At 37.4% G+C, this 24,213-nt stretch overlaps 1 protein-coding gene across 1 annotated transcript in view; it reads right to left on the bottom strand.

Annotated features, from left to right (window-relative positions):
• The window catches only part of LOC149474723 (steroidogenic factor 1-like), a 268,368-nt gene extending 246,431 nt beyond the window's left edge, over positions 1-21,937 (bottom strand). The window contains exons 1-3 of the mRNA XM_089668814.1: positions 21,803-21,937; positions 19,821-19,939; positions 5,687-5,828 (exon numbers count right to left, since the gene is read on the bottom strand). Of these exons, the coding sequence (XP_089524940.1) occupies positions 5,687-5,828; positions 19,821-19,939; positions 21,803-21,932 (391 nt within the window). The 5' untranslated portion in view covers positions 21,933-21,937. The remainder of the gene's footprint in view (positions 1-5,686; positions 5,829-19,820; positions 19,940-21,802) is intronic.
• Positions 21,938-24,213: the final 2,276 nt, after the last annotated feature.

Genomic DNA, 24,213 nt, shown 5'->3' with positions numbered 1-24,213 from the left:
AAAATTTTGCGTTGTCCCCAGAAAAGTAATAGAAGGGAAATCTTCCAATGGGGACACTAGTTCTGGTGACCTGGGGATCCCCAAGTAATTCCCCTAATTTGAAGGGATTTCTTCTCACTTCCTGTTTGACTATGGGACTGGAAGTGAAGGGAAATCTCTGCAATGGGGCACATATGTAAAAAAAAATTGCCATGAATGCTGAGATGTGAGAAAAAGAAAGCTCATGAAAAGTGTAGACATATGGTATTTACCTATCTCTCACAAATGAAGATCCAGTTCATGTTATAAAGGTTTGAGGAGGAACTGACAAAACTAAGTACCCCAGGCTAAAAAGTAGGGAAGGTATCTGAAGCGTAATTATGCTCACTGTGTGCTTTCAGACAGAGCTAAGGACCACTCATTGTAGTCAAATTTCAACAATACATTAAAAGAACTGTCACATAAAAAGATTATTTACTGTATAATGTGAACATTTTGTCTGTAAATTTACTTAAAGATGCTTAAATATCGCCACATCATCTAACTCCAACTAGATTGGTAAAATGTATTATTTTTGTTCCAAACCTGCAATCAGTTGCTTCAAAAAGGAAAGCACTGACCCAGCCACTGATTCAATATAGTAATAAATAGCAAGATTTTAGATAGGACAAGGAAATTATAAATTATTAAAAAAATTTATAAAATTATTAAAATTACTTCTATACTCTTTAATATATAACTGCTAATTCAATCTCTAATCAAAAGGATGATAGTACAATATACTAAAACAGCTATTATAACTATATAATTATTTACATGTAACTATTATAATTAACTTACTGGGGTTTGTAGTACATCTGTCTATTTCCTTTCAATGAATTAGCTTGCAGGAAAGTATGACACTTCTGTTAGGTTATATCATTATCTGCTGCAATCAATCTGGGACTGAATATATTGGCTTGCTGGGATTTGCGATGTGCTGACTGATTCAATCCATGGATAATTAACAAAAAATAAGATATTCCTGCGCCAATACAAAATAAGTGCCAAATACAATATATGTGTATCCCTCTTTTAAATTGCTGCTGTGCAAAAAATAATATTTATAAATAAAACAGCGCAAAATAGACCTTCATGCAAATTTAGTAAATCACAAAACATAAATGTCCCATATTCATTAGTGCATATCTATGTCAAAAAAACTTCAGGAAAGACACCCCAAAACCACTTGTGATGAAAGCTGAGGATTACAAATGCTTTTAGGAAACTTCCACCTATCACCCGTGCACACCAACATCAAATACACTCACCAGATTTTGGTGAATGAAAAGCCTTTAAGGATTTTTGGGAAATCCTAAACCCTCTTTGCATCAGCTCAATGATAACCTGCCCCACAAGGTTTAGATCTTCTCCCAGGTCCTCACCGTGGTATCCTTATTTACTCCACCGTATCAGAGAAAAAAACTTATATAGTGTAATATTGCCAGATAGATGTTATAACAGAAGTTTTTTCCTCTGATACGGTGGAGTAAACAAGGATAACACGGTGAGGACCTGGGAGAAGATCTAAACCTGGTGGGGCAGGTTATCATTGAGCTGATGCAAAGAAGGTTTAGGATTTCCCAAAAATCCTTAAAGGCTTTTCATTCACCAAAATCTGGTGAGTGTATTTGATGTTGGTGTGCACGGGTGATAGGTGGAAGTTTCCTAAAAGCATTTGGAAACCTCAGCTTTCATCACAAGTGGTTTTGGGGTGTCTTTCCTGAAGTTTTTTTGACAGAGATATGCACTAATGAATATGGGACATTTATGTTTTGTGATTTACTAAATTTGCATGAAGGTCTATTTTGCGCTGTTTTATTTATAAATATTATCCATGGATAATTAAGTTTAACATGTTATCATGCAAATGGTTGCTATAGATTGTCTTTTGTTTAATGGGCTGGTTGGAATGCACGATACGCCTGTCTCATCCACGGCAAAATCCTTGTCGCTTTTGGTTTTCAGGGTCACAGAGAGGGAGGAACAACATACATTCCTCTCTCTTTGTTTACTGGTGGAGAAGCTGCTGCTTTGCAATCCAGGGTTCCCTGATGGGATGGGAGACACTGAGAAATGAAGGTGGAGGGAAGGGGGGCCTTCCACTGCCTGTAGAAGTGATCTAGTGGCTCCGTAGCCACTCAAATCACTTCTACAAAAACAGCATCATCGGCTGTAAAGTGTGATACCAGGATAATGCCTACAACTGCAGGCATCGTCCCGATATAACCACTTAAACCCCAGGATGTCACACAACATCAACCCAGTATGTATTACCAAAACTTTTATTTAGTTTTGGATAGAGTTGGGTAAAGTTAAAACTCTTCCAGATTATTTTTGCTGTCTGTGTATCCTTCCCAAAATGTTTCCTCCTCTTACTGTTCTGAAGACACAACAGCAAGTTAGATGAAATCTTCCAAATTGAGGGGAATTCCCCTTTTAGAAACTCTAAAATTGTGGATTTCTCCTTACTTTATATCGTGGTGACAAGTGTCATCAGTACAAATAGAAAGGTGAACATCGCCAATGGGTAAACTATTCATTAAATCGCTGTAACTAAGCAAAGGCACACATAGACAGAGCTTTTCTCAGTTGCAACAGAAGATCTGCTAACTTGCCATGCCCTTCTCTTTAAGGCAACGAAAATAAAACATGAACACTATCTGTATTAAAGTTTCAAAATTACACATTTAATTCCAGTCAATATACTGTATTCAATTGAATGGGCTACCTTGACATAATGTGTGTTAATTCCCATGCATTAAATACATCACAACAAACCACCCTGGTGTGAATAAGCCCTTGTTGATAGTGGTTTGTTCTATACCTGAACTGCAAGCCAATACTCACTTCAAACACCATATCAGAATGGCAGGAAAATCCACCCAATGCAAATGTTTATTTTTTTTTATACATGCAGGAAATTGAATCCGTATTTCCCTCTGGGACATTTTTTATGCGATATCCCCATTTAGGCTAGGTTCCCATATGTGCAGGTGGTGCCGCCGCGGATCCGCACAAAAATCCGTGCAACCGCACCACCCACACAAAGGAATGCAGACCCGCGGGCGGGTGCCATTAATTCTAATGGCACGCCACCCACACTGGAAATCGCAACCGCACTGGGAACTGAGGTTCCCGTGCAAGCTGCGGTTTCCAAAGAAGTGCAGGGACTTCTTCCCTGCATGTCCCGGGGCATGGGAGTCCATTCAAATGAATGGGCTCTAGTGCCCGCACAAAACATGCCCACCCGGCCGCATATATGTGAATCAGGGGTTAAGCCTTTGGGTCTTTATACACTGCTCAAAAAAATTAAAGGAACCCTTTTTAATCAGAGTATAGCATCAAGTCAATTAAACTCCTGAAATATTGATCTGGTCAGTTAAGTAGCAGAGGGGGTTGTTAATCAGTTTCAGCTGGTTTGGTGTTAATGAAATTAACAACAGGTGCACTAGATGGGCAACAATGAGACAACCCCCAAAACAGGAATGGTTTTACAGGTGGAGGCCACTGACATTTTTTTCCCTACTCATCTTTTATGACTGTTTTTCACTAGGTTTGCATTTGGCTAGGGTCAGTGTCACTACTGGTAGCATGAGGCGATACCTGGACCCCTACAGAGGTTGCACAGGCAGTCCAACTCCTCCAGGATGGCACATCAACACATGCCATTGCCAAAAGGTTTGCTGTGTCTCCCAGCACAGTATCAAGAGCATGGAGGAGATTCCAGGAGACAGGCAGTTACTCTAGGAGAGCTGGACAGGGTCATAGAAGGTCCTTAACCCATCAGCAGGACTAGTATCTGCTCCTTTGTGCAAGGAGGAACAAAATGACCTCCAGTAGGCCACTGTTGTGAATATCTCTGACCAAACAATCAGAAACAAGACATCATGAGGGTGGCCTGAGGGCCTGACATCCTCTAGCGGGCCTGTGCTCACTGTCCAGCACCATAGAGCTCGATTGGTATTTGCCATTCAACACCAGAATTTTCAGGTCTGCCACTGGTGCCCTGTGCTTTTCACAGATGAGAGCAGGTTCACCCTGAGCACATGTGACAGACATGAAAGAATCTGGAGAAGCCGTGCAGAACATTATGCTGTCTGTAAAATCGTTCAGCATGACCGTTTTGGTGGTAGGTCAGGGATGGTCTGGGGGGGCATATCCATGGAGGGGTGCACAGACCTCTACAGGATAGACAATGGCACCCTGACTGCCATTAGGTATGGTGCAATGGGTCCTGGGTTCCTCCTGGTGCAAAACAATGCCCGTCCTCATGTGGCGAGAGTATGCAGGTAGTTCCTGCAGGATGAAGGAATTGATACCATTGAATATCTCTCATGCTTACCTGACCTAAATCCAATAGAACACCTCTAGGATATCATGTCTTGGTCCAATCAATGCCGCCAGGTTGCACCTCAGACTGTCCAGGAGCTCAGTGATGCCCGGGTCCAGATCTGGGAGGAAATACCCCAGGACACCATCCGTTGTCTCATTAGGAGCATGCCCCGACATGGTCAGACATACATACATGCACGTGGGGGCCATACAAACTACTGAGTACCATTTTGAGTTGCTGCAATGAAATTTCAGCAAAATGGACTAGCCTGCTGCATCATTTTTTCACTTTGATTTTTGGGGTGTCCTCCGTAGATTGATAATTTTCAATTCCATCAAACAATGGGGCATCCTTATGTTCCTAACACATTACCCAGTCTGTATCAGTACAGATATCCAGCATGATATTTTTCTCCATTGAGATATATTGTGTTTTCAAAGTGTTCCTTTAATTTTTTTGAGCAGTTTATATTATGTGAATTTCAATACATGAATATTGAAAATTTCTGTTGGATCTCCAAATTAAAGTGGTTCTAAAGGCATAAGGTTTTTTACCGCAATGCATTCTCTGCATTAACAAAAAAAAAACTTCTGCATGCAGCTCCCCCCCTTATACTTACCTGAGCCCAATCTCAATCCAGCGACGTGCACGACAGCAGCAGCTCTCTTCCTCTTCATTGGCTCAGAGACAGCAGTAAGAGACGTTGGCTCCTGCTGCTATCAATCACAGCCAGTAAGGAGGGAGTAGGGGTAGGGCCAAATGTCAGTGAGCAATGGACAGAGCTGGCTCTGGATCGAGCACAGACAAGTGCCCTCATAGCAAGCCACTTGCTATGGGGGCAGTCGGTGGGGGGGCGGGAAGCCAGGAGCTCCAGTGGGGGATCCCAGAAGAGGACGATCACAGTACAGAGCAGGTATGTGTAATATGTTTGTTATTTAGAAAAAAAGGATTTAAAATCCCTTTCATTTACATTACTGAGAGTGCATCAGGGGGCACTGAAACATACAAGTCAATGTGAAAATCTCAATGGGGACAGAAGCAGCTGGGAATAATGGCAATGAAGTTTTGTCATATCAAGACAAAGTCTAAAACCAAAATATCAGTTTTGGATGAATTGGCTCTTTAGGAGTTGACTCTTAACACACACACTCCCAGATATACAATGTGTCACTATGTAGTAAGTTCCCTACGCAGGCTGATGTAATATTATAACCAATCTAGAATATGACAGAATTTAGGACCAATATATTTACAGTTTAGGATTCATTGAAAAACAAAATAATGTTAATGAACAATTAATTTGAAATTATGTAAATTGTAGAAATCTATTACCTTCCAACCTCATGCCGACATTCAGACACTTTTGGAATCGACAGTACGGACACCTTTTCCTTTGTGTTTTGTCTATTTTACAGCTCTGGTTCTCTGTGCAGGTATATCGCTTGTTATTTTGGACCGTCCTCTTGAAGAAACCCTATTTTGTGTATAAAAAAGATACATTGAAACATTAGCGATTAGATATCAATAAAGATATTCATGAATGAAATTACTAATATTGAACCCCACTGATGCATTAAAGCTTAATATAAGAAACCATTTACTGTAGCCTTGAAGCACCTGGCAATATTTATCTAAAAGACATTGGAGATGATTTACTAAAAGAAAATAGCATGTTTACATAGTAACAAACAGGTTTCCCTTAGCATTGTAAAGTGTAGTTGCATTTACGTCAATCATCCAATCATTTGCAATCAAAAATACTAAGGTTTTAAATTTCCTTTGCACATGATCAAAGCTATATCCTGTTTAGTAAGCGAAGTGATTACATATTTTGCAAAGCCAACATTTAGTTAGTGAACATCCTTTAAACATTAATGAGTCAAACCTATTGGATTATTCCTGGCATTAGACAAGGTACAAAACTTTTCCTAGCTGGCTCCCATAGTGAAATTCTCACTTAGCAACAAGGTCATTAACTTGGTGAATATTCTGAAACAATGTGGAAATACATTGTATGTTTCATCTCTTCATTTCCACAACATTTACAAATCAAATGTACACTGATGACAAAAAAAAATCAGTATACATCACGAAAATGGGGTTTGGGATGAGCATGCATTGTTTCAGCACTTGAAGTGCCATCGCTGGAGAGTAGGGAGCCAATACCATCCAAATAAAATGAAACTCTGTGCAATCAAAAAATTGTGAAAGTATATCACATAAACCATATACACATATGATCGTTCATACCAGTGAATATATGAGTGAAAAATAATTACATATAATCACAGTGTCTTCCACCTCGAAAATTATAGTGAACAGTGCATAATTAAATATATATCCATTCTGTGAAAATAATTAAAACTAAATAATATTTTTAGTCCACCTTATTTCTTACACCATCAATGCAAGTCCAAACAAACATGCAAAGTGATTATTAGCAGATCACCATCAAACCGTACCTCTTCCACCTTCCAACCAAACTGCTTATCTCAGATTCTGACCTAATGAAAGTTAGGTCAATTTGTGCTTTGCCCTTTAAGAAGGGCTATTTCTCCAGCTTGATTAAATCTGTGTGTTTATCCACATGCACTAAAAAAATCCTCCATGTGTAACTCAAAGGAATAAAAGAAAACAAAACTCATTGAGCAGTATATCATCTCACCAGGCAAATTTATTAAAACAAAGGGTCACTCTCAAAAAAGTGCACTTCAGCCAGTGCACACAGAAATGATTAAATCTTAAGAATATGTAGCTGCTAATACACCCAAACCCCATCTTCTATCAGGAATAGCTTACATATACAGTGATTAGTGCAGCACTACAGCATCAATAATAAATCACAACAATGTAAATCACAAAAAATGTGTAAATAAGTTAATTTATCTTCACTGCAGTGCTTCCATCCTTCCTTGCTTATGTAAACACCAAGTGCCCCGAACCATAAAGGTGCAAATACTCCGCCACTAGATGCCTGCTCACCTCCAGCAGTGTGACCTCACATAGTATTATGTTTGGTCTAACAGGGCTTTTCGTCCCAATGTGGACGCTGAAGTTCAACTTGATGGACCCCCATTACCATTCACAGCTTCTCCGGAATTACACTACATCCATCAAATCACTTCATGAATAAAAGACTCCAAACTTTAAAACATTTTATTATCTCTATATAATAATAAAATGTGCACTCACATGTGAAGGGTGCCCAATTGCACCAAATACAATAAGCCTCTACATGCAGTGTATCCCCAAGATCCGCGGACCTGTCTGACTGCAACCTGGAGCACACCTGGAGCTGGAGTGTGTTCCAAGTACCGGATGCAAGTGTACAATCCAGGCGCACATGTTCCTGCGTTAAAAATGGCTGTGTGTATAAGTGCTGCAGTGACTGTCAACTGGAACTGAACCGAATCAACAAGGGAGAATGTTACCAGCACACTGAGGATCACCAATATGGGTACAAAAGTTTTAATTAATGATCACATAGTTACAGCAAGGCAAGATTTCGGAGTCTTGCAGGACCCCTTCATCAAGCATGTGATGTGTTTGGGGTCGTTGTCCTGCTGCAGAAAAGAATTGGGTCCAATCACATGCCTCCCTGCCTGTATTTCTCAGCATTGAGAACACCATTGATCCTGACCAAATCTCCAACTCTATTTGCAGAAAGTCAGCTCCAAGCTTGCAAGAAACCTCCACCATGCTTCAATGTTGCCTGCAGACACTTATTATTGTATTGCTTTCCAGCTTTTTGTGAACAAACTGCTTCTTGCTACAGCGAAATATTTTAAACTCTGACTCATCAGAGCACCCTCTTCCATTTTTTCTGCAGCAGGACAATGACCGCAAACACGTCACATGCTTGATGAAGGGGTTCTGCGAGACTCCGAAATGTTGCATTGCTGTAACTATGTGAGAGTTCATTAAAACTTTTGGACCTATATTGGTGATCCTCGGTGTGCTGGTGACATTCTGCCTTGCCAATTACCGGATGGTCGGGACTCGAAGTGACGTGACCAGAAGTTGCGCCTCTGATGCGTTCTCTTTGGTATTTTTATTGTGCATCAGGAGTTTACCATCATATACAGACAGTGGAAGAGAGAGGGAGACCAGAGAGTAGACGGAGACATCTGCATAGAGTCAGGAAAAAGCATTTGTTAACCTGTTTACCCAATAGGACAATATGTGAAGGTCCATTTTAGACACATGGGTGTGGTGGTGCACATAGAATGAATTTAATAGCATCAGTGAAGAGGGTCCATTCACCAGCAGGAGGATTACAAGTTTCAATTGTGAGTATTGGCGGATTTTAAGTTTCACTGTGGACTTGGACTATGGACTCACATGTGAATCATTTTTTGTACTTTATGGATTATATAAACTATGGTGATAGTTTTATAATTTTGCATTAACAGTAGTACAACACATTTTCCTTTTTCTTTACTTTTGATTTGTATTGAACAACCACATCCAGTGACTGCAGCACCTGGGTGTATATTAGTTTGTTGACATTATTTGGCAGGGCACGAATTATCTTTATTTATTTATGGGGTTTTCTTTGGGGAGGGGGTTAGCCTTTTCAAATTCTTTATTTATAAGAGTCAACAAGGACACTTATACATCAATAGAAATTGGCATAGTTAATGTGATATACTGTACAGTAATGTGCACAAGTTTTAGGCAGGTGTGAAGAAATGCCGTAAAATAAGAATGCTTTCAAAAATATGTTTTTTAATTGATTGTTTTTAAACAGAAGAAAAATGTAAATCAAATCAATATTTGGTGTGATTAGCCTTTGGCTTCAAAACAGTATCATTTCTTACACTTGAACAGTTTATACACCTGCACAAAGTCAGGGAGTTTGAAGGATTAGAATCAGATGCATGATTAACCAATTATACCAAGCAGGGCATTGAAACTGAAACAGCAACAGCTGTGTAGGAGGCTTATAACAGGGCGAAGAACAGCCAAACTCTGCTACTAAGGTGAGATTGCAGAAGACAGTTTCATGTCACAGGTCATACAAGACACAAGGTAGTTATACTGCATCAAAAAGGTATCTCCCTGGCAAAGATTTCAAAGCAGATTGGGGTTTCAAGGTGTGCTTTTCAAGAAGCATAAAGAAACGGGCAACATTGAGGACTGTAGATGCAATGAACAGTCAAGGAAACATAATGCAGCAGATGAAAGATGCATCATGCTTACTTCCCTTCAACAACCAAAGATATCCTCACTGCCATCAACACAGAACTGGTGTAAACCAGTTGGATCCCATCCACTGTCCGGAGAAATCTGTCCAGAAGTGGTCTTCATGGAAGAATTGCAGCCAAAAATCCATACATCTGATGTAAAACAAGGCTAAAGCTACTCAACTATGTACAAAAACATAGGACCTGGGGCACAGAAAAATGGCAACAGGCGTTCTGAACTGATGAGTCAAAATTTTAAATATTTGGCTATAGCAGGAGGTAGTTTGTTCACCAAAGGGCTGGAGAGCGGTACAATAATAAGTGTCTGCTGACAACAGTGAAGCATGGTGGAAGTTCCTTGCAAGTTTGGGGCTGCATTTCTGCAAATAGAGTCACAGAAATGCAGGTAGCTACTTATCTATAATGCTGAACCATTGGGGTAGCATGTGATTGGCCCCAAATTTATTCCACAGCAATACAACAATCCCAAACATACAACCAATGCCATTAAGAACTATCTTCAGCGTAAAGAAGAACAAGGAATCCTGGAAGTGATGGTTTGGCCCTCACAGAGCCCTGAACTCAACACCATTGGATTTGTCTGGGATTACATGAAGAGAAGAATTTGATGTAGCCTACATCCACAAAAGATCTGTGGTTAGTTCTCCAAGATGTCTAGAACAACCTTCCTGATAAATTCCTTCAAAAACTGTTTTCAAGTGTACCTAGAAGAACTGATGCTGTTTTGAAGACAAAGGGTGGTCACACAAACTAATGATTTGATTTGGATTTCCCTTCTATTCATTTACTTTCCATTTTAATTGATAAAAATAAACTATTAACCCATCCCTTTCTGAAAGTATTCTCAATTTACAGCATTTTTTCACACCTGCCTAAATCTTTTGCACAGTAGTGTACGTACAGAATAAACATGTTCACATAGATCAACAAAGCTATGGTTTTGCAGTTAACAGAGGTCCTATAAAGATGTACAGTAATAATAATTATGTGTGATGTTACAAAGTGAACAGTGTTGCATATTTGTAAAAAATAATATTCTCTGCAAACAATAGCAGTATTTGTCTGAAAAATGTCAGTGCCTTGTGTTCCTCCGCATATTTATCTAGCCTCAAATGCCATTCCTAATAAGATGGACTTCTTTATACACTAATAATTCAGAAGACATAAAGCCAGTTCTATACAATGCACTAAAATCTTTGTGGTTTTATATTAAAAGGAGCTAATGTATATGTAATAATCCTTTTAACCAGGACTGACAATCCACCCGTTTGCCCTCTAAGTTGGATGACTTTAAAATAAAACCTTTCCTGAATGGGGGTTGCCATTGCTACTTCTTATTCTACAAATACCAATTTCTTGGCTGTTACCTTTACCCACTTGCTTTGATACTTTGTGTCTTTTACCTGAAACAAGCAAGTAAGAGGTCTGACTTTATGGATATGCATTATTTTGCATTATTCTTGCGTTATTGAACCCAGTTTGTTAGGGTCCTCCACCTCTCCATCTGCATGGTCTACCGCTATGCAAACCTGTCCTTAATTTATCCTTTATAATATATGCTCCAACTTGGAGGATCCCATAGGCTAGAGTTAGGACTGCACTATGTAAAGAGGCCTGGAAAAAGCCTGTGAAACAATAACTTTAGTTTTTAATATAAATTGGGTTTTTTGTTTTGTTTTGTTTTTTTGCTGGCTAGCTAGTTAGTGTGCTGTGAAGTTATGCACAACTTACTCTAAAAACTAGTTATACATGGGGTAGTTGCCGTTTTTGCTTAGCATGCAGGCAAAGGTGCCTGAATTGACAGATTATGAATAATATTGCATAATTGTCTCAAGTCCTTGACTCAAACCTCAAAATACTAACCTAAACCAGTCTGGCTGGATCCTAGTCAGACAACCAGCATCTTTAGAAGGGTATTGGCAATGGAAGCCCCCTTATGTCTCTTGTGAATGGTTTGCGCTAAAGCAAATCTGTCACTATTATACCAATTTTCGGGGGGGCAACTGTCCTTCACAAAAACAATGATAGTAGGCTGTATATGTATGCCAGTTCACCAAGGCTGCCTTTTGTTTTGTCCCCATAGTTCAATAAAGCCACATGTACACAAAAGAAGAAACAGAAAAGGCACTTCCAAGAGTATTGAATTGAAAATAGGTTGTAATAAATATACTTACCTGTAGCATATGGCTAGACAAATACAATATGATGTTTTGTGGCTTAAAAAGCTTTAGTGAATGTACCCAATCCCTCGGTATTCCCAATGGGTGCTGTGTGCAAAGAAACAAACAGAGGGCTCATGGGCCTAGTGCATTACCTTCTAAAAATGAGATTTATTGAATAAAAAGTAGTATACTCACAAAAGAATAAAATCAAAGGCACATCACAAAAAAGACAGCATGATCCAATCTCCCTAGATGGTGGCTGTTGGGAGACTGTAGGCCTCCAAATGGCTGATGTGTTTCGAGGCAGAACCTCTTCCTCAGAGCCTCAGGGCTATACTGCTTTTTATTCAATAAATCTAATTTTTAGAAGGTAATGCACTAGGCCCGTGCGCCCTCTGTTTGTTTCTTTGCACACAGCTTCTTTGGATTTCCCTGGTCCATTGAGGACAGCAAGGCTTGCATTCCCAAAAAGTGCTCCATGTGGGGTTACTGACATTGTAACCCCACATCGTCCAGCACAGAAGTTTCAGCATTCATTTGCTCATGCTTTTTTATCCCAATGGGTGCTGTTCTCATATGGTAGGTCACCATCACTGTTTCGGGATCTCACAAAGGATTCATCCCACAAAGTAAAATCTACAGACATAAAGAAATGTGCTCTTCTAAGGGGTTCTGCAAAATATCAATGGATGTAATGGCCAGGCTTTACATATATACACCAAAGCAAACTATGTCTGTGTTTTAAGCCCATGTGGCTATTACTCGATCTCTTGAACTCAATGTTGTGGATGAGGGAAGTGCTGTGTTTCTGATGAGGAAATGGAGATCTATTTTGAAACACACTGAACCCTTTTCAATATATTTTATGCTATAAGTCCAGGTATTGTTTTTCAAGTGTGGACTGTGGTGTTTTTTTTGCAACATTGATATCATGAGACCCAGTGATAAACACAGAGCTATTTTGTCATGGTGTGTAGATATGCAGCCCAACCACCGCATAAGGCGAGTTCTTCTGCTGCTAGTGGATCCTATGATATCTGCAGATACTCTTGGTGGATCACATTTTTTACACCTGTAAATTCAGCTCCGTGGGATAAAGCCTTTGTGAGACTGAGATGATGGTGATTTGCCAAACGAGAATACTATCCACAAGGATGCATTTGGCGGGACATGACCATACTTACAGTTTTAATCTGCGGTACATATGTGAGCATGTATTGATTTGATGTTACATGCTACGTAGTTTTATGTCGATACACATTCACACAATGATGGTTGCACACATAGTGATCTCAGAACCTATCAGGCTGATTGTACAGTGATGCTCAATTGCTCAATGTTTGCTGTGCGCTCCTAGTGCCCTATATGCACTGAACATCCAAATAATGTATTTCTATTTATTACAGGTACTTATATAGCGACATCAATTTATGCAGCGCTTTACATATATATTGTACATTCACATCAGTCCCTGCCCTCAAGGAGCATACAATCTAAGGCCCCTAACTCATATTCATACACATTTCCTACTGAAGAAGCTCGTGAGAGGAGCTTAACGGGTATAGGAGCAGGAGCCACAATGGTTAGAAAGATCATTCTGAATTTGTGGATGTATTGACCATAAATTGTGCTATCTTATGCTGTTAACATAGCACTTTGGGTACCCTTTTAATGTGAGTGTATCTATGTGGAATTTTAATGAAATAAAAAGGAATATACGGAGAGCACTGTTTTGGTCCCATTTTGTATTTGCACCAGAGAGTGGAAGAGAGCTGGTGGGGTACCGCAGATAGAGGATAAGAGCCCAGCAGAGAGCAGAGCCTAATAGCCCATGGTGGGACCAAAAGCATTTTAATATTAATATGATATTGGGGTCAATAAAAGAAGGTGAGCATGTGGTATGAACACAGGGTGGGGCATGCAACACTTGGATAGAAATAGAAAGCTCTAGGATTACTATACATTGGTGGAGGATTTAATCATGGACATTTGAGAGATTCATTTGATGTTTGGACAATTTTGTTTATTTTTTAATTCTGTTTTTTTTTTTTTTTTTGATTGAGCTACATCTAAGTGTTTGACATATTTATACACATACTAGGGCCAATTTAGACAGGAGAGAATTAACTTTTCAGCATGTCTTTGGAGTATGGGAGAAAACCAGAGTACCTGGCTTTAACCCACGCAGACACATGGAGAACATGCAAACTCCAGGCAGGGAGTGCTGTGGATTGGATTCGAACTGACAAACCTAGTGCTAAATACTTAGCCAAATAATGTTGTTTTTTGGTGCACTGGACAATAAGAAAGTCAACATTTTCTGAAAAATAAATTGAAAAACAATTGTGATTTTCTCACCTTCAGCCATGTATCAAACCAAATGTTGTGTGTGTATATGTATATATATATATATATATATATATATATATATAAAAGCTTTTACATAACAGTGTGTCAAAACTGCAAAACAGTATTTGCATGAGCATTAATCAGTGGAATCTCTATTCTAGGCCAGCATACAAAATCTTGTACTCCCTTAAGTGTGTAAACATCTTTGCATGTGCACAAAAAGCACAGGACAATATCCCCTGCATGCAGTTCACAGAGTTTTTACAAATAAAGTATTTTCAAGAGTCCACTTCTGTAGCCTGTGCATGTATGTACAGAGTTTTATTCCTATATGGTATGTGATGTGTATTTAAAAATGCTAGCAGCAGTCAGATACATCACAAAAGATTACAACAAAACATTGTTACTATATATATATATATATATATATATATATATATATATATATATATATATATATATACATATATATATATATGTATATATAGTAACTTGTGTCTGTCAATGCAAGCACATAACAGATGCTTCATAAATTTTAAAATTCCTTGCTTGTGCATGATTGATGTGCCGGTGTACATGCATATCTTTAAATATGTCAGGCCCAGGGGTGGACTGACCATTGGAGCACTCGGGCACTGCCCGAGGGCCCAGGGTCAGTAGGGGGCCCATGAAATGCCCGTTACCTTTTTATAGGCTTTTTTGGGTGTGCTTTGAGTGTGGGCAAAGACACAGGGGCCCCATGATCCCCTATTGCCCGGGGGCCCCATGAGTTGTCAGTCCACCCCTGGTGAGGGCCATTGTATCAGTACTAATGAAGACATGCATCAGAATATTTAGGCATTCAACACAATTTGCTGAAACAGGCTGCTGTATAACATTGTATGGTTTGTTTTCTTTTTATATTTCCAAAGGTAAAGGATGAAGAAAAAACTATGCATTTGTTTCAAATCTTTTGAAAATAGTCATTTTTGCCTAAGCCTGTATGCCCTGCAAAGACCAAATCATGAGTGAGTTTTAAAAATGGTCAATGAACACAGGGCAAGATAAAAAAAAATGCTATTTAGGTTATCATGCCCATTACGTTTAGTGCACATTAAATATTTAAAAAGTCTCATAAACAGTAAAGCCCACAGACAGAAAAATGAAACTGGTAAGATAAATTTGTTCAATATGTAATCAGATGCACAGAGATATAAAACTAGGAACACGAATACTCTTCAGTTATCACTCCCAATTCATGGCCATTATTGGGGAAAGATCATAAAAAGGATCAGAAGAAAAGATAGCAATTTTCAATATAAACATAAGACATAAATAGATAGCAGGCTAAGAAATAGATCGATTGGTAAACAGAAACATGATATTGATAAATATCTGATAAATACCTAGATATAGGTGTCCGTTTACGACACAGAGAATAGCTGCGATTCAGAGGATCGCAGCTCTTCTCTGGTCATTCACAGTTTATGAAACTCAGGAGATCAGTGGAGAACTGTTCAGCTCTTCACTGGAGATCTGTGTTCTCCCTCCAGATTCTCCAGCCCAGAGCTGGAGAATCGGAGGGACCGCAAACTAAGCAGCGATAATTTACCTCTGTTTAGTAAACTGATCTTTTACTGTAATCTTGCGAGATTATAGTAAAATCAGCCGTTTTCCACCATTTGTAGACCGTTATCCAGCGTTTGGAGACCGTTCTCCCTTCGTTCGGAGAACTGCTTCATAAAAGGCATTCACTGTGTTCTCCAAGAATGCCGGAGAACTGAGCAGTGATCATTTATCGCTGGTTCATAAACGGAGACCATAGATAGTAGACATGCAGATGCAGGGGGGAACATTGACATAAGTTTGACATATAGGCAAGATATATATATATATATATATATACTTGTGCTGTGTATACACACACACATATATAGTGTAGATGGATAGATAGATAGATATAAAATACTGTAGGAAAATATAATAAGCAGGCAACAGGTGCACTCAGCGGGACAATTTTCCAGCATAATTTAGTAAATCTCAACATTTTGCGCAGGGCGCAGCCTACCTATATGTATGTATGTATATAGCACAAATGGGGGATTTTGTATTTTGTGTATAATACAATGCACCATATGTACTTTTTATCTAATATAGAGTTTGGCAGCCTGATGATCCTCTGTATTCTCTAATCAACCCACTGTTTTTTGTTTTTTATTATTTTGTGCATTTAATTTACTTGAAAAGGGCTCATTCACATCTCTGTGTTTTACTGAGAATTTCATACCTCAGATAAACACCAACATGTATCATCTCAACACTTACCTACACGCTGAAAATTAAGCCCTAACCTATTTGTGAACATTTTTACTAGAACCTCTGCTAAAACATTACAAAAAAAAAAACAAACAAAAAAAAAAAACAAAAACAAACAAAAAACACCACTACCTAACCTAAGTTTAAAAACTCATGCTACATTTATAGCTCCCTATAATCTTAACCCTCAATTTAACACCCCCAATTACGGACTCTGAACCTAACTATACTTATCTTTTATCCTACATAACACCAAGCTAAAATATCTCCTAAACCATCAGGCTGATACCTTGAAAAGCTGATATGTACTTTTTGTAACAGTTAGAATATGAATGGTATTGATGCATTGTGGCACTATAATCCCAGCACCTTTAAAGTCCAAGTCTCCCAATTCAGACACTTAATCACCACAATGACACAGGCACTTTGTTCTGATTTGGGCACTAAAAACTGCTGGCAAAAAGAAACACCAAAGAGCTTACAATCCAATGTTACTAACACAATCACACACATAGGGACAATACTTGAGAAAGTAAAATCATCACAACTATACATTCAGGATTTACACATATGCCAGCACTATGATTAAGTATATATGATAAAAATGTATTTTCAGCTTTAATACCCAATGGAATAATCTTTCCTATAGCGATGCACAACCATCATTTATAAGGCTGCAAATATATCTATTATCAATATATATTTTCTGGACTCATTGAGGTTTTAGCAAGTAGTAGCTGCTTTTACAGTGATGCATTTATTTATTTATTTTTTAATTTTCTTTTTTTTTTTTATCTCATTACCTTAGCTTGAAGTGTGATAAACCTTTAGTAAACCATCCTTTGTGAGAAATCAAGTTACAATAAAACACACCCCTATTGATTTTAATAATGGGTAATATCGTTGGATCACAGCACTGCGAGTAAGAGTAATCTACTGCTTTACCTGCACAATAAGCCATTGAGCATATAGTCATGTCAACACTATGACATGACCTCAGCGTGGGAAGACTTGCATCATATTGTATACAAAGTCCTTTTTACTGGACTTTGTGTTCTGCTTCCACTGGGGTGGAGGAGAAGGAAAGGAAAAGAAAAGGAAAGGAAAATGAAGGAAGGAAAAAAATGGAAGAAAAAAAGGGAAGGAAGGAAAAATGAAGAAAAGAGGGAATTAAGAAAAAAAGGAAGGAAAGAGATAAGGAGAAAAAAAAAGGAAAAAGGCAAAGAAGAAAAAAAAAAGGAAGAAGGAAGGAAGGAAATTTGGCAATTAACCTCTATTGTTACAGTTTACTCAAAAAGTTAGGAAAAAACAGTGTGATGCTGCAGATTGCCATTCATTCTACTTTAAAATATGAATGTCAAATAAAAGGATTGCACTTCATAAAAAAGTCAAATAAACCACACAGACAGGGAATGACTAGCCTAGTAGTTTTTCTTTATCACCAGCTTGAAAATATAGAGGTTCTATCTCACACTTGCTTTGTCAACATGTATTTAGCTTCTGCCAATAAACGTTTTTTTTTTTTTTTAACATTACTGTGTTCAGATACCTTTTGAACATGGGAAAGTCACAAGAGATTTTCCATTATGCTGGAGAATATCTGACATCAAGCATACCCACAGGACTGGTTTGTGTTAATTGTGTGCTTAAAGGAATTATACAATTTAAATAAATATATATATATATCTATTATTAATAATAATCATTTATAATATAATAAATACATGGTGTATGGCTAGACAAAGAGCGATATTACCAAAAGGAATATTCCACACACTAATCATGCATAACTACTATAGGCTAAGGAATCATTATATAAACTTTCCTTTCAATTCTGTTTTTTTTTTTTTTGTGTGTGTGTCTTTTGCTGGTTCAATAATTCTAGGGTTTAGATTAAGTTGAATGGCAAATTATTTATTTATTTATCTTGCTGTGCAGACTGTGACATTGCAGGAAATACTTTAATTCATTCTGATCATACTTTGTAATCAGCACTAAAAAAATTCAGCTAATTTGGAGAATCATATTGAATGCTGGGACACGTTTGCAGAGAGCAGCCTGTTAGCTGAATGGAGACACTCTACCTATGCCTGATCTCTACAGAGAATGATTTAAATTGCCAAACCTGCAATTTCAGTCTCCAATTGAACTCTCATGCATAGATTGCTTTCACGGAGCTTCACATAAGGATACAGATCTTCATTTTCAGCCATATAACTGTCATAATTAAAGCTCAGTGGATGCTTCTGAAAATAATTGTCACTTTAAATAGTGATCCTTATAACAGGATTTTTTAGCTTTGTGAAGCCTTGTCTAACTGTTGTCGTCTGAAGCTTTTGTCTAATTAGAAGATTACATTTTATTTAGTATAGTCACAAGTAGTAAATGGTATTTGGATATGCCTCCATTAGTCATTTTTTAAGTCAGTCTATATGCACGTTTACACCTATTGTAAAACTCAAAAGGATAAGAGAGAGCTGTACAAATACAAAATATACCACTACTACTAATCATCATTTTTTTTAAATTATTATTATTATATTATTGTTGGTATCGAAGCCATACTGTCTATTATTATTATTATCATACTGATTACTATTGTTATTACTGTTTATTATCATATTGATTAATATTTTTATTACTGTTTATTATTATCATACTGATTACCAATGTTATTATTGTTTATTATTATCATACTGATTACTATTGTTATTACTGTTTATTATCATACTGATTACTGTTGTTGTTGTTATTATTATTATTATTATTATTACTACTACAACTGACAACTGGGCATCAGGGTTCAGTAGCAAACAGGTGGAAAAATCCAAACCAACCCACAGACAGATATGCCTGCAATCTTATCCCACTGGACCTGGTAAGATTGGGTCATAGTCATTGGCTTAGTATTAGTAACCCTAGTAATTTAGTTATATTAGCATTTATCTATGAATTATCTAAATAAAACTATACAACAGTTTAAGATATTTTTTTTAAATGAACAGTTGAAAAAAACATGCCGGAAAAAAGTATATAAAGAATCAAACATATTCAGCACAAAAATAAGAGAAAGTAATAAATCAGCAAAAATAACAGCAACAATAAACATTAATTTATCTAAGTGCAGCCAAATAGAAAGAGTTTAACAAAAAGCTGAATTTAAAGCATTAAAGTATATTGATAATAATAATAAAGATGATGATGAAGACTGATGATAATATTATTATTATTATTATTATTATTATTATTAATAATAATAATAATTATAATAATGATAATAATAATAATAAAAATGTAATATAATCATACTAATCGTATTATTAATAACAATAATAATGCTGACTCTATGGGTTGTTGAGAAGGACATGCAGCAGCATGTGAGATCAGAATGTGCTCTGTGCCTGTCACCATCCTCATCACCATCCTCATCTTCACACAACCCATATCACGTACCTTGCAGCTTTCACAGGTGAGGAGCCCATAGTGATAACCAGACACCTTGTCCCCGCAGACTGGGCACATCTCATCCAGATCTTCATCGTAGCTATAATCCATCACCTTGCTGTGACTCCCTGCAAGGGAAAGAGAAGAGAGAAAGGCAAGAGCTCGCTCACAGCTGGTATCAATCACATCGGTCGCTGGAACAGAGCTGCCACCTCCGTGTCATCCAATCACTGTAGGAATGTGATGAGCAGAGACTCACAGGGGGGACAGGCACGTCCTCACTCATCACACTCCCACCACTCATTGGTGGTCATTGGATCTTCATGTGTACATAGAAAATAACGCTTCATCTACCCCCTGTACATATATACACACATACAGTATATATATTCATTATAGGTAGACGTGTGACTGTTCTTTTCATTGTGAGAGTGACACACACACACACAGATATACAATGAAAAGAACAATCACACCTCAGTGTGTGTCATGAACCGATCTCTGATTCCAGGACTACAACAATCACACACACTTTATCTAGAAATAAATGCATCATCTACATGTACAACACTGACAGGTACATAGGATGGTGGACATGTATTAAACACTATGGACAGCTCGATTTGCCGGCTCTGAAAACCCACCAATAAACACAAAGATTTCATATGAGAACATTTAATTATCTCTGCCAGGTGGAGAAAATAAGGATTACACAGCATCTAGTGGAGCAGAGCTACAAAATCTACAGTGCAGTGTATGAGAGTTACTGAATAGAATACATATATATGTGTGTGTGCATGTAAATACATACACAGAAAGGTTGACTCACTGAAGAATATATATATATTTTTTTTTCTTTCCCTTCTACCTTTATTTTTCTCCACACACACACACATATATATATATATATATATATATATATAGGGAAAGCTGTCAAGGTGTTTTCTTGTTCTAATCACACATGGCAATGCATGCCTAGTCCTATACTGGTTAAAATTCATAGTATTTAATAGAGCAGATCTACAACATAAAAGGCTTGCTAAAGAATATATATATGTATGTATATATATATATATATATATATATATATATATATATATATATATATATATATATATATATATATATATGTATATACCGCTCCACCTGCCCCCCATTTTCTCAAAACACACATAGATAGGAAAAGCTGTCAAGGTGTTTTCCTTTTCTGATCACACATGGCAATGCATGCTTGGCACTACTGGTTAAAATTTAAAATGCAAAGCATCTAAAAGAGCAGATCTACAACATATAAGGCTTACTGAAGAGGGGAAAAAATAATAATAAATATATATATATTTTTTTTTTTCCCCCACCTGTCTACCATTTTCTCAATGCACAGATAACATAGGGAAAGCTATCCATGTGCATGTGTATTCTTGAGCTGATCACACATGCATGCTTTGTACTTTAGTGGTTAAAATACATAGCATTCAATAGAGCATACCTATTTTATATATTATATATATTATTTTATATATATATACACATACATATACATACATACATACATACACACACATACACATATATACACACACATACATGCATACACACACATTTTTTTTTCTAAACTTTCATCTGTCCTCAATTTTCTACATACACACATATATAGGGAAAGCTGTCCATGTGTATTGTGATCACACTGGCAATGCATGCCTTGTACTCTACTGTTTAAAATAAACATTTTCTCAGGAGTTTCCATGACATAAAATTTACAACAACTACATTCTACTTCAGGTATGAAAAGAGAGACAGCGCAACAATTTCTAGAAGAAACAGATGATCTTCCAAAGGCCACCATAATAGATATATTGAGAATGAATCCTATGCTGCTATCATCAGTAAGCTGTGAATGATGATGTGAGTAGAATGACACATGAAGTACAGAGGTGGTGTGCCCAGCACACAGACAATGTAGATGATGGTGTGATGAGGTCCTGGTCTATTACCAGTCGAGCAGTGCGGCTTGTAGTCGTGGTGAGTGGTGCAGTCCCCGTCCACCTTGGATAACATGAAGAAGTGACAGTTGTGGCTGTCAGCGGGCGGCTCGCTCTCCTGGAAGGGCTGTGGGCTCACCATGTGGATGACAAGCGCCGCTTCCTATTTACACCTCACCTCTGTCCACATTGGGGGAGTGACAGCCAGCCCGGGCCTCGGCCACGCCCACCCATCGGGACATTTAAATCGAGACCACAGGGATGGATACCGCTGCCGGGGGGGTTGCTTTGGGGATTGGCCTCTTCCTTGCTTGCTGATTGGTAGGGACCCCCAGCCAATAAGGAAGGCCAGCTAGCTAGACCCTCCGTGATTTACTGCCTGGCGAATTCTGCATCAACCGCTGATATACAGAGGACTCTTCGTACATTGCTGCAGGAGGAATGCAGTCTTGTCTATTGGGCTAGATACATATCAGATAGGAGATAACTGAAAACTTATCAACTCTCCTGGAATTTCATAAAGAAAAGAAATATTTATATATATATACACTTCTGTTCTACTAAACTAGAGGAGCATTGCAATCAGTGTATATTTGCCCCGACAATGATTCCAGCAATGTATTTGTAATATCCCATCAATTATACTGCTATCCAGCCTAATTTCATGTTCACCCCAGAATCTGTACTGTGTAATATACGAGTACCATACATCAATCTGCTCAAATCTATGTGAGATAGATAGAATGTTTTTTGTTATTTGAAAGAGAGAGAGAGAGAGAGAGAGAGAGAGAGAGAGAGAGCGCGTTTATGTTAAATATAACATTAAGTATAAAGTATAATATTAAATATATATATATATATATATATATATATATATATATATAACACAAAAAAATCAAGGGGTTGCAGCACAGAGAGCCAACATGTGTTGCTCAATAAGATTCAAGAAGCTGCACAGCTGTACTGCTTCTTTCTGTATCTTATTGAGCAACACATGTTGGCTCTCTGTGCTGCAACCCTTTGATTTTTTTATGAATTTTTGGTAATCTTCAAAGATCTGTCAGATTGCATTCATAAGCAAAGAATGGATTCATGTTGCTGCTCTCCATATATATATATATATAACCATACATACAGTATACATATATGTCATATATATATATATCACTATAAAATTCACGAATGTCCTGAACATATACTGTACATCACTGATGATATTTTAAAATCACAATTGCATTGTCTCTGAATACTGGCGCTATCGATGAGAGAGAGAGAGAGAGTAGTAATAATAATAACAATTGCAAGGTATTATTATTATTAATATTATTCTTACTACTACTTCTGCTAATAATAATAATAGTATGCTAATCATAATCAGCATAATACTTTGTTGTTATTATTATTTTTTACTACTGCTACTAATAATAATAATAATAATGCTATTCATAACACATTATTATTATTGCTACTATTACACCACTACTAATATTAATAAAATAATAATAATATAATAAAAATGCTAATCATAATACTTTGCTATTATTATTATTACTACTAATGCCACTACTATTTCTACTACTACTAATATTATAATAATCCTAATCATAATACTTTGCAATTATTATTACTACTACTACTAATAATAATAATCAACATCATCATCATAATACTTTACTATTCATATTTTTCCTGCTACTTATAATAATCATAATTATCACAATACTTTGCTATTATTACTGCTACTACTACACAACTACTTCTACTACTAATAATAATAGTTATAATAAAATGCTAATCACAATACTTTATTATGATCATCATTATTTTTCTTTTATAATCCTGATGGTCCCACTAAACAAAAACCAGAAACCCTGACCCACCTGTGTGTCCAATCTCTAGTAGAACCCAGGACACAAAGGTTGGCCGCTAATGTAACTGTCGTTGTCCCGGCACTTGAATGAATGGTGTAGTAGTGCCTTGATTTGACACAGAACAGTATACGGCCATATGTGAGCTCTCTCTCCAATTAGAACTCCATTTAATTCCAATTCCATATAGTTCACGGCATTTACATTCTCATCAAACGGGTCCCTGCACACAGCAGAAAGCTTCATTTGATTTTAATTGAGGCAATAGAATTGAGCGTGTCCTGGCCCGTCTGTCGCACTCATTCTTTCCTGACTGCCGTTTTTATCCGGGGCACAATGTAGCCGGCCGAGTTGTATTCAGGACACAATCTGTAAAAACACACACAAAATACCGGCATGTTTTTCTGGCAATTTTTGTTTTACATTATCCTTGTAAATAACAAAAAGCCGAGAAATTCAAGGTAAAAAGTGACTGAGCAGACGTTGCATGAAAACCTGGTGCCTCTCAAGATATAAAACACCTTAAGAGTTCCAAGCTGTTCAGAACAAAGTATG

Source organism: Staurois parvus, unplaced genomic scaffold (assembly GCF_062004578.1).
Source record: "Staurois parvus isolate SC_StPar_1 unplaced genomic scaffold, SC_StPar_1.0 ptg000002l, whole genome shotgun sequence".
Taxonomy (NCBI): domain Eukaryota; kingdom Metazoa; phylum Chordata; class Amphibia; order Anura; family Ranidae; genus Staurois; species Staurois parvus.
Note: the sequence above shows the minus strand (reverse complement) of the source record. Positions and strands in the feature narration are given on the sequence as shown.